This window comes from Perissodus microlepis, chromosome 3, assembly GCF_051167445.1.
Source record: "Perissodus microlepis isolate ML-2025 ecotype Zambia chromosome 3, ASM5116744v1, whole genome shotgun sequence".
NCBI lineage: Eukaryota > Metazoa > Chordata > Actinopteri > Cichliformes > Cichlidae > Perissodus > Perissodus microlepis.
The window spans coordinates 15,145,123-15,156,906 of record NC_140463.1 but is presented as its reverse complement, the minus strand read 5'-3'; the positions used below and the strand labels follow the sequence as shown (position 1 = coordinate 15,156,906).

General features: G+C 36.6%; 3 protein-coding genes across 5 annotated transcripts; 2 read left to right on the top strand and 1 right to left on the bottom strand.

Annotated features, from left to right (window-relative positions):
* Nucleotides 1-337: 337 nt before the first annotated feature.
* Nucleotides 338-1,740, top strand: LOC146390119 (Fc receptor-like B). Its single transcript, XM_084920569.1, has 3 exons — nt 338-343; nt 759-1,059; nt 1,148-1,740. Exons 1-3 carry the CDS (start codon nt 338-340, stop codon nt 1,375-1,377), a joined length of 537 nt encoding a protein of 178 aa, XP_084776695.1. The 3' UTR covers nt 1,378-1,740.
* Nucleotides 1,622-4,065, bottom strand: LOC146390118 (uncharacterized). The gene is made up of 2 exons (XM_084923170.1): nt 3,928-4,065; nt 1,622-3,805 (listed from the first exon to the last, which is right to left on the bottom strand). Exons 1-2 carry the CDS (start codon nt 4,039-4,041, stop codon nt 1,661-1,663), a joined length of 2,259 nt encoding a protein of 752 aa, XP_084779296.1. The 5' UTR covers nt 4,042-4,065; the 3' UTR covers nt 1,622-1,660.
* Nucleotides 4,066-5,598: 1,533 nt separating this feature from the next.
* Nucleotides 5,599-10,355, top strand: LOC146390117 (uncharacterized). 3 transcript variants are annotated; one of them, XM_084923174.1, is made up of 9 exons: nt 5,599-5,981; nt 7,514-7,564; nt 7,679-7,797; nt 7,893-8,285; nt 8,365-8,584; nt 8,712-8,923; nt 9,036-9,183; nt 9,262-9,371; nt 9,708-10,355. In XM_084923174.1, exons 2-9 carry the CDS (start codon nt 7,525-7,527, stop codon nt 10,017-10,019), a joined length of 1,554 nt encoding a protein of 517 aa, XP_084779300.1. In that variant the 5' UTR covers nt 5,599-5,981; nt 7,514-7,524; the 3' UTR covers nt 10,020-10,355. The 3 variants fall into 3 exon arrangements, with proteins under 3 accessions (XP_084779300.1, XP_084779298.1, XP_084779299.1); XM_084923172.1 differs by having other exon boundaries at nt 9,036-9,371; XM_084923173.1 differs by having other exon boundaries at nt 5,599-7,564; nt 9,036-9,371.
* Nucleotides 10,356-11,784: the final 1,429 nt, after the last annotated feature.

Below are 11,784 nucleotides of genomic sequence, written 5' to 3'. Positions count from 1 at the left end.
ATGGCATTTCTACTACTCAAATCTTAAGTTGCTTATTAGTTTTAGTACAATTAAATGTATGTTAGCATGCTAATACATAAAGGTATAAAGTAAACATCATTAAAAAATAAATGCATATTAAATGATTAAAAGTATTGAACGCAGCATTATTCTGTCTTTGTTGCCTCTTTCATAGTGAAGTGAAACACTGCTGGTAACTTGAAGGCAACAACTTCTTTGAAAGTTATTTTTAAAGGTTTAGCATTGCTTTAAGTGCAGAAAGAAGCCACACAGGAAAACGCCCCTGCTCATTGCTTTTACATTTGTCACGTGCCGACACAGTCAGGAGCACAGCATCATGGAGGTCAGAGCTATGTGCATCAAATTATGTAAGTACCACGTCTATTTCCACATAAAAACTAAACTACAGTAGTTATGAGATGCTATGATACCTTTGCCAGCAGCTGTGGGAGCCAACAAGAGTTTTTTTGTAATCTCTAACTATGTTTTTTTTGTCTCTTCAGTGATCCTGCTGTGTACACATTACCAGGAAGTTGGTGTGTATCATGCATTTGGTTGTTGATATGAATGATGTTTACTATTTTCTGCTTCGGGGAGCAGACAATGTATAAAAAGTATGGAAAGAATATGTTCTGTTTCTAGTGAACCTGCACATTTGGTACATGTAATCAGTCTAAGTCATGAGTCACTTCATCAGTTAATTTGCTTTCATTTACTCAAGTGTTATTTTTTTCATTGTTTAACCACAGCAGTTTTAGTACAAGTCTAAACTGTGCCTTTCCTTTTTTTTCTTTTTCACAGATGCAGTTTCTCTTCGTATCACTCCAAACAGATTGCAGTTCTTTGAATATGAATCAGTGATATTTTACTGTGAGGATGCTGTTTATTGGGAAGTTGTGCATAATTCCAAAGGGAAAATAAACTCATGCAGTCACAACAACCAGGGAAAAGCAGGGTCATTGTGCATAATAAAAAGTGTGTATCCAGATGACGGTGGAGAGCGCTGGTGTGAGACTAAAGGAGCAAACAGAAGCGACAGCATCAACATTACTGTTACTGGTAAGTTTGCACCGGGACAACATTTTGTTTCAAACTTAGTTTAAATAAATTTCAATTTGCAACTAAATCTCAGTTTCTTGTCATTCAGCTGGATCTGTAATCCTTGAGAGTCCTGCTGTTCCTGTGATGCGGGGTGAAGCTGTGACTCTTCGCTGCAGAAACAAAACTGCTTCCTCCAACTTCACCTCTAATTTTTATAAAGATGGAGCTGATGTTCACAGCAGCGCCACAGAAGACATGATAATCCACAGAGTTTCAAAGTCAGATGAGGGACTTTACAAGTGCAACATCTCACACTGCAAATTCCTTGTAGCTTGACAAGATTTATTGTCTTAATTTTAGCCAGATTATCTTGTCCATCTTGTTTTGAACATTACAAGCTAGTTTCCAGTCTCATGTGTTAGATGATTAAACTTGTTTCAAGTGTATATATATTACTTTTTTTTCTTATTTAGTCAGTATATCTAAAAATGAACCATTTTACATTTATTTCAAGCAAAAATAGCTTTTAGATAGAGTGTAAAACAAAAATTATCTCAAAATAAGAAACATTGACCTTTTTCCTTGAAATAAGAAAGTCACTCATTGGAAGGTATTTATTTCAGGTTTTTAAAGAAAGGACATCTTCAAGGTTATATTTTGTCATAACATAGATACTGTTTCTGAAATTGACTGGGTAATATGACGTAAAATCAAGTAGGTCTTCAACATCAGTCAGTTCAGTTGCTTGGGCAAGGTTGGGAATTGCAATTTCATAGGCAAGAAAGTCTTTGTTGAAACCCAAGGTTTCATACACCTGGTATTCAAAACAATAAAGTACACTATTAACAATAAAAATGTTTTTTACAAGTCCAAAGATAGGGTTTAAACCATTTGCTGAAATGAGTATAAGAGACCTGTCACAGATGAATTTGTTTCCATGTAAAATAAGCCACTTTACTCTAACGGCATGATGTATAGCATCTTCAATCCCCAAAAAATCTACAACCTTTGATTGCAAATGGTCCATATTAGCAACCTCTGATATAGGACCTAGTTCTTTCTCATTTACAAATATCGGATGCTCAGTTCCTGCTTCACTTTGGCAACACTCCAGCAGCTGATTGTGGTTTACAAGAGACTTGCACACATTCTTAAAGTTTAATTTGGATGACCATTGTTTAAAAAAACTGTGTTTAGACTCGAATCTCATGCACATATGACGTATTACAGGTCCCAGGGCAATAATTTGAGAGGGAAGATGCAGCATGTAATGTTGCTTTGGGATTACATTTTTTTCTGGGAATAGTTGCCTGAATTGTTTAAGATGATCTTCTATCATTTTTTTTAGTTTGGACACAGTTTGTAAAGACACAACTGGGGCAAAAAGTATTTTAACAATTTCAATTAAATCCAAAATAAACTGGATAAAGGGATTTTTCTCTACAACACTGTACAATAAGAATGGCAAAATCTTGATCAATATAAGCATTTGTCCAGAGGATTGTTTGAGTCTGTTGTCACTTGAAGCTAAAGTAGCAATACTAATTGGTGAAGGCTTGTCACGTATGTCCACTGATGAAAAAGGAAAGTTCTGCATGGCAGAATTAAACAAGTCCAATTCCAAATTTCCAGATAAAACAAGGTATTTCAACACACACTTAATTTCCATTGGTGCCACTCCTTCAAGAATTACATGCATAATATCCTGTGGCATCTGCTCTATGAGATTAAAACCTGGGAAATCAACTAATTTGCTTTGTCTATTTATGCCAAAAGTCGTTTTGAGCGAGGATTTCAAAAATTCAGTAGTTGCCCTTTCTATTTCAATGCACTGCCTAATGTGTCCGTCCAATGTCCGTCTGGTGAAACTATGTTCATTGAAATTTTCTTGCATTTCATCAAAAGTACACTCACAATGACAACATTTGCTATACGCAAAACCAACTCCTTCCTTAAATCCTGCAAGCTCATGCTGGGCCAGAGTGTCTCCACACACAGCAACAACTGCTCCATTTAAATAAAATTCCCCATTGACAGTGTTAATCATAACACCATCGTACAGTAACTTCAAGTCCTCATTGATTCTCCACAGTATTATATCTACCCCACACTCATCTATGTCCCTAGACTTTGCGATTGCGAGAAGTCTGATGGAAGCCAACTTTGATCTAAACTTAGGGTCTATGTTGCCTAAGGTGTAATAAAACATTAGTAGTTTATTTACACTCGCACGTGACCCTAGGGGGTTACACATTTCTATCTCATCAGAATAGAGTATCAGTTGTAAAGCAGAGTTCTTCTTTGAAAACAGTGGGTGGGTTTTGAAAATAATTCCATCATTAATGTCATACAAAAAACTGGCGTTAGGGCAACTCTGAGGTCCAGCACTGAGCATGTCAAATAGTCTTGAATTCGATAATAGCTGTTTCAAACTTTCAATCAAAGGAATGTAGTAGAAAGACTTGTTTTTGATTGCAAGAACTCTCGATTCTCCCTTTTTAACTCTACAGGCATACTTGGAAATGATGATCTCCTCAGGTGTGACAGGGTTGAAATGCATCTGTGTTACATGGTCCTGTAGGTTTGAAGCTGCACATATGGGAAAGGGATCCTGAAAGTTGTCCAGTGTTGAAAGAACTTCTTGTTGTAAAGGTCCATTGCTGTCAGGTTGCCTTTCAAGGATGGTCTTTATTTTTCCCCTCAAGGACGTCAGAAGAGCTGTTTGATACTGTTGAACACCAAGGACAATGTTGTTGACACTCCTCTGATGGGGGAAAAAAAAAACACATCAGAGACATGAAAACGTAAATAGAAAATATAACAGAAGCAAAATGCAACTCTATTTCTTTAGCTCAAATTAATGAGCCACTGAATGTTGTAATTTACCAGTGGAGCAGTAGAAGAAGAAATCAGCCAATAATTGGCATTGTTTTGCATGACATGCCACATGCATGACTCACGTGGCACAAACACATTGCACCGAGCAAGATGGAGGAGCATGAAAGGTTACAACAGAAAAAGTGAACAAATGATTACCTCATTTTTTTTTTTTAATGTAATTCTACTTCATTTGTCTTTTATGCCTAAAAGTGAACACATTTTACACTGTTAAGCCTATTTTAAACTGTTGAGTGTGCCCAGAGTTACATACATTGCAGTGAACTGCACAACTCTTGTGCTTAACTTCTTCGTAATGTACATTTGTTCTTAATAACTTATATAGGTGAAAGTAATAGCTGAATAAAACCAGCGATGAAAAACAATCAATTAATTGCAAAGATAGTGGACAGATTATGAAAAAAAATCATTAGTTGCAGCCTTACATTGAACCAGACTTATTAACAAGTTAACAATGACACCCCCATAATATCAGATGAAGCAGTACCTGTGATAGGTGGCATTGCTCCCGCACACCAATAGCAAATGCAGCTGCGCATCTGGCAAGATCAACAGTTTCTCTTTTACCCTACAGGACAAAAAGAAAAACAATTGTGTAAGAAAAATGACTCACTCAGAATGTGTTTCAAATTCCACCAGATGCAAAACAAAACAAAGAAATATTCCAAACTGTTGTACATTTTTGCTATGAAAAGATTCATACTACAATGGATAGCTAATGAAGCTGCAAATGTTATGAACAATTTAAGAGTTATTTAATGAAACTTAACCAATCTTTATGGAATCTACTCTGAAGTTAACTGAAAGAAAAATTTGAAAGCTGCTTGGTTCATGGAGCATCTAACAACAACCAAGGCAGGTACACAACACTGGTAAATAATGAGTTAATTTATTATGTTTAAGTATGGTAACTAAGCCTACATTGTTGTGCAAGCCTGAATTTCAGCGGATTCATACATTTGAAATTCAGCACTGGCCTTCATACCTATTAAAATATTCTAATCAAGTAGTTTATCTTAGAAAACACATAACTTTAAAACTATAATCTTCACTTGAACTGAGTACATTTTCTCTAGTTAGGCTTTACTACGGTTTTACTAAAGCTGAATTGGGGTAACTGTGCTTGGTTAAGGTTAAACAACACACATACATTTAAAAATTCGCGCGTGTACACACAGAAACACATAAAGTACATTACCTGATTCTGACGAGGTGTTTGAAGCTCAGCTGCGTCTTGCTCCATCACGTTCTGACTTTCCTGTAGCTCCTCCTCCAACACCTCCGATGTTACTGGGGGGTCTAGTGGTGGTGGCTCTACTTCAGTGCCATTGCCATTGCTAACAGTTTGTCTGGGTTCGGCAGTATAGTTGGCAAAAATGGCTGTACCAAAATTTTCGCCTCCTAATACATTTGCATCGGATGAAGCTGTCAGCCATCCTGTAGGCGGGTTCCCAGTGGCGATGTATTGTGGATGTGTGCGTCTGAGATGGTGGTAAAACGAGTTGAAAACACGGTAATCCTCAGCGCATTCATCGACTCCACAAATGACACGGAAATCTGGACTGCGACTGTGTGCAGTATTAATGTGACTTAAGAGAGACTTCAATGTTAACGCCACAAAGACGAAGCAAATCACACACCTCCAACAGGCCATTGTATTAGACTAAGTCAAGCAGAAAATATGTTGCAGTGTGGAGCTGTTGCCGCGCTAGTTTGGGAAATACCAAGTTCATGGGGGGAGGGGGGTATTACAAACTGTAGCTGTAAAAACAAAAAAATGGTCACAAATAAGGTAAAATGAAATAACACCTATAAGAGTTTATTTTAAATCAATGAAGAAGAAATTTACCTATCATACTGACTGTGTTTTATGAACGTACAAACCACTAAATTGTATATAGAAGCAAAAATTGAGATGTCCACCCCCTTCATGTTCCATGTTAGTTGTTACCTAACTCGGTTTGAATTTGGAGTCACAGGAATCTTCTGCATCTGAGCGTTGAAAGAAAAACTGTAAGAGAAAACTTTGTTGAGAAAGAGAGGTAAGCAATTTTAATTTTTCGAATGTAAGTAGTGTGTAGTCTAATCACTGTTTTAAAGTCAAGCGGACAGAATAATAAATTTCATTTGAGCGCGGGAAGGAGTAATGTAGCATGCTAACGGATGCTAGCGTTAGCTTAGCAGCCCTCGCATGTGGTTCAGAGAACATTTAGTGAAGTATCTACTGTAATGTTGTGAGAATTCCTAGCTATGCTATTTATAAGGGGCAGTGTTAGCCGTTTGTATTAACTTAAGTTAATAGGCACACTGAGAATTTCTTTCAATCAGCAAGAGAGCTAATTAACCACATTCAGGGTTTTCCAATTGTCTTTGACTGATTTACTAGCTGCTTGAATTCCCTCACAAGGTGTGGGTTTAAATTAATATTTTGATATTAATTGGATTTATTAAAGTGGGCTCAAAACAGTGTTATTCAGGAATCAGGCTGGTTGGTAAAACAAGTAGCGCTGTGTATCGATTCAAAATTGAAACAGAAGATGGCAGCACTGCATGTACAAGGATGCCAGCTGCCGTTAAACCCCGAAGAAGAAGAAGCTGTATCCCAGAATTCATAGCGCGGCCTAGCTCAGTTTCCAAAAATGGCGGCAGCTAGTTAGTTTTAAAATTTCTCTTATTACTCTTTCTAGGTCACAAAATAAACGTTTAACATATTTTCAGGTGAGAATGTAGCCGTGTAAACTTCAAATATCTGGACAGTTTATCAAGACACCACATATTTTCAAAAGCGCTCTGACATTTTCGGAGACGTCTGTTACCCACTAGCTCGATAGCTAGCCGGGGTTTAACGCTCACTAGAGCCCGTGAGAACACCGGACTCCGGGCAAACCATTTTCAAAACCACCGCCGTCTTTCACTACTCAGGTGAAACATGATATATAAGTCACTTAAATAACTTAAAAATGTTATTGTTTGGCTTTTTTCAGTATTTTATTTGTTCCTGAGTAAATCGGTTTGGCTGAGATTAAAGTTATAGTTTTTACACAGCTGAATAAACGTCAAGCAGACAACTGATTATTAGAAGTGTGAGATGCTCGAGAATATACTCCGGTGTCCTGTTATATTTTAGATATCAATGAGCAATCTGCAAATTTCTTTAAAATGTAATAAACTATCATCTTACCTTTATTTTTAGTTAGCACATACCTTAAACACTTAAAGCTATAAGCTAATGATCGTTATATAAGAGCAGATGCTGCTGGTGCAATAAGCTGTACATTTTACGTCCAATGGATGCATGATCTGGCAGCCCTAGTCAGCATAATCTTATTGATGAAATTCAATGACACAAATCTGGGTGAGTAAAAGTTCACCGGGCAATATTGTCTAACCCTTTCAGACCTCAGCCTGGCTGTCTGGACATTTCTTTTCTGTTATAGCTTTAAAAAGGGTAAAAATGTTGAACAATCAAAACGATTCTTTGACGTGAATCAATTTGATTCTCATGGGACTGAATTAAGATTCAACTTTTCAAATGTTTTTAACATAACACTAATTGTAAACATTTGTCTTGCAGGTGACTGAGCAATGGAGAAGCTGGATGATGTAACAGTATCTGTCCTTAAAGGTTATATTTGATAATATATTTGTGTATATACATGTGTGTGTGTATACATACATACAGTTTTGTTTGTGCAGTTATGTGCTTGCACAGTTTAACTGGTGTTTGTCTTTTTGTTAGCTGCAAGCATTGACAAGCGCATGCTTTTAACATTGACCCGTGATGATCTGAGGGACCTTTTTTCTGGGCCTGAGCACTTTCTCAGAAGAAAACATGTGTGGTCAATAATTCATCCTGAGGTATTATGTAAAAAATATTTAGTTCAACTAATCTCCAGAAAGTATGCTTTTATTTTAGCAGTACTTGACATTTTTATTTTCTCACCCTAAACCAGGAAGACCATCCGCTACCACAGAAACCTGAAACAACTTCTTCACCCAGGGTAGTTGCAACAGGCCCTCCAACTGCTGATGCTAATGTAAGCCAGCTGAAAATCTTGCAGCTCCCCAGTCCTCCGGAATATGTTGTGTACACCGACAGTGAGTTGGAGCAATGCCGAAAGAGTTACCTGGAGTTGGCCTGCTCCGGCAGGGAACAGGCATGCGTCATGTCAAAAGAACTGAGATGCAGATTGGTGAGAAATACAATCACAAGTATGGTGTCCCTTTTGAGAGCAAGCCAAGGCCAAATGGAGCGATACCCCTCTAAGACCGAAATCACTGCAATGGCTAAAAAAGTTGTCGAATATTATCCTATGCTGCAGGATAATGATGCAAGCGTAAAACACGTAAGTTCTTGTATTTGTGTCTCATATATAAATCATTTTGTTTTGTTCAGGGGGCATGATATATATGTATTTTCACCAGGAGAGCATTAATGCCAAGTTACAAAAAAGGCTGCAAAATATGAAAACCCCAGTAAAAAGGCAAGGACCAACACCGGAGAGGGGATGGCCCAAGAGAAGGCTCACTGACCTCTCCCCAAGGGATGAAGAAGCTGATGATGAAGATGCTGATCGCAGTTCTTCCAGTGGTGCATCTACTCTGTTATCACCTGTCAGAAATTCTGACGATGCCTCCACTTCATGTGAGTACATACATGTAATTTTGTAAAATGGTTATCAACACACAGCCAGTAGTAGCTAATGTTTTGTGGAAGTCTACTTCAGTAACAATGAAAAACCAAAATGCTCTTGTACTTCTCTCTATCTTAGCTGACAAGGATAGTCGGCAAATACAAGCAAGACATTACAAAACATTACAAGAAATGTGCAAGAAGGCAAAACCAAACCAAGAAGATGTGTCCCAGCTATTAGACCTCGAGTTTAAAGCCAGAAGATCCTTCATTGACTCAGACACCATGAAAGAGGAGAACAGAGCTCACCTCATCTTGGATGCATATCCATGCTTTAAAGAATTGCATCATGTAAGTTTTTGGAAGAGTTAATCAATAATCACTTTAATTTCAAATATATTTGGTGTGGTAGTAAAGTTATTTTGATTTTATTTGTTTACTTATTTTTTTAAACCTATTGTAGGCATTGGGTGAGCTTCGCAGAATTTTGGATCCCCACAACAACAAGTCCATCAGTCAAGTAAAACTGAGATGGGAAGAATTCTGCTCCAGGGTAGAGTTCTACGGTGTGTCAAAGAAGGCAATGAATCCACCAATGACCATGGACAAAAGTAAGTTTTACCATTTGAATACAAAGTTCTCATCCTTTAAAATTTATGTTTATGAAGGTTTGTTTCTGCTTTGTCCAGCTGAAGCCCACCTTGCACTGATGAAGGCTCTTCCAACGCTCTTTCCCACACCTGCCCATCCACCAAAAAAGATGGGGAATGCTTCTGAAGCATTTCTACATGTCCTGAAGGTAAGTTTTATAAAATTTGCTTATAAAGATCTACAGAAAATTTGGCAAACGAAATATTTCGGTCAAACATGACTCAAAAATGCTTTTTCGGTTTCAGCCGAAAGACTTAAATCTATAATTTATTGTTTTCATTAATTTATAACGTATTTAATGTACACAAGTGTGGTCACATAAGGAGTCGCTTGACACTGATAAACCATAAGTCAAAACTACTATAAAATGGGTGTAACCAACAAAGAACAAGATAATGACGTCTCCGACGTTATGACCAAATCCCAGCAAAAAAACATACAATTAACATAAGATGTTAACTGTCATGTCTTTTGTGTCTTGCAGCCTACAGAAGATCCAGATGCTTTCCTCCAGAAACGAAGCTTGTCATGTCCAGTAGTGATGTTCGATGGCTGCAAGTGTGTCATTGCTGTTGGTAATTTACCAGTTACAACATTTGACAAAGAAAAACTTGGTGAGGCTATGATATATGTGATGGCATACTTTTATGCACTCCATCTGACTTACCCCAAATGCGTGGCAACCCTGCTGTCTGTCATTCAGACAGAAGTTCTCCAGGATGCCATTCATGAGCGTGACACTACATCATCTTACAGAAAAGCCCTGGCAGAATGGCATGCATTTATTGGAAAGTAGTGTGTAAATTTCAGATAAGATTAGGAGAGGGCACTTCTGTTTTGTTTTTTCAATCTGGGTCTTATTTCTAAAATGGAAAATGTTCATTTACTCACCCAGACAAGTTTTGTGGTATTTGGTGTCATTCGGAAGAAATTTGAATCTTTGTGGTCTTCCTATGTCACTCGTCAATTTTAATGGCAATGGCGAAACCTCTAAGGCTGTTGAAATGTTGAAACCACTTAAACAAACTCATAATGTTGGACCTGTACTGTTCAATTGTATCTTTATTATCTGCAGGTTATTGTTAAAGTGGACAAATAAAGATGGACACTTTTGCTCTGTTTCAGTTTTGTTTTGTCCTTAATCAGCAATGTAATCTTAAAGTAGTGTTTAGCTAAATTTAAAAAGAAGATATCTTTAAAATGATTTAATGTACTAGTTTTTAGATTATTTGCCTTGATTTGTTTGTTAGAATAAGTGTTTTATGCCTATTTTCAGATTTAATTTCTTCAACATTTTACTTAGAACAAGTGGTTAAAGCTTATTTTAGGTTTCAAGCCATGATTGGTTGCCTGGAATAAGTGTAAAAGACTTATTTTTAGCTTTATTATCTTTATTTGTGGCCTACAATAAGTGGTTAAAGCTTATTTTAAGTTTCAATTCTTCTGATTTGTTCCCTGAAATAAGTGTAAAAGACTTATTTTTTAGCTTTATTATCTTTATTTGTGGCCTACAATAAGTGGTTAAAGCTTATTTTAAGTTTCAATGTTCTGATTTTTTGCCTGGAATGAGTGTAAAAGACTTATTTTTAGCTTTATTTAAATCTAGATATTGTTCTTATTTCAAGAAATCTTATTAAGAAAAAAACACTTACCCCATGGGCAGATAATTTCACTTGTTTTAAGCAAATCTTCACCAAAAATAAGTGTATTTTTCTAGTATTAAGGAGGTGGGTTTTTGCAGTGCAGGAGGTGGACAGTCACCAGAGAGCTGGCTCAGTGTCACAGGTAAGACCCTAAAGGGGTCATATCTTTTTTTCTTTCTTTTTTAATGGCAGTACTATTACAACTGCATCACTTTGTAATTCTGAGCTAAGTCATGTGCCAGGAGGAACCGTGTATGGTATCTTTTGTGTTACATTTTAATATAAGGTTGGTGCAGACGTGTGATGTAATTGAAATGTAGACACATTTTCAATCATTGATTTTTAAGCAAAGCCGTTGAATCTATTCGTGTTTTAGAAATATTAGGAAATATAAAAAATAAATATTATGAAATGTGCCAAATATACCTTCTGATATTATCAAATGTAAAGTAAGGTTTTTTGGAGTTTTTTTAAGTTTTGAATGCATATATGTCAAATTTTAAACAGTGTTGCAGTATAAAGAAGTATAAATGAAAATTTAGGGTTGTTTATGTTCCCCTTGCAATTTTAACTCTTTAACATTCAACAACTCATTCAGAAAGTCTCACCGAGACGTCATGTGCCACATCTTGGATCATTGCCACTATTTCATTGAGTGCTCTGTTGTTGTTGGTGGGACTGCATCACTTTGGTAAATGTCGCTAGGGCGGAGGTAAAAAAACAAACAAAAAGAAAAACATTTCACATAATTTTGTGTTCATGGCTTTTGGTTTGCTACAAGCAATGCAGTTCTGTTCATTCAGAAGTATATTATTTTAAGCACTAGAAAGACGGAATCACTGCAGTGTAACAATTGTTACATAGAAAATGTGCTAATTTAAAGTTTATTTAAAAAAAAGTTGTTGTTTTTTTTGTTGT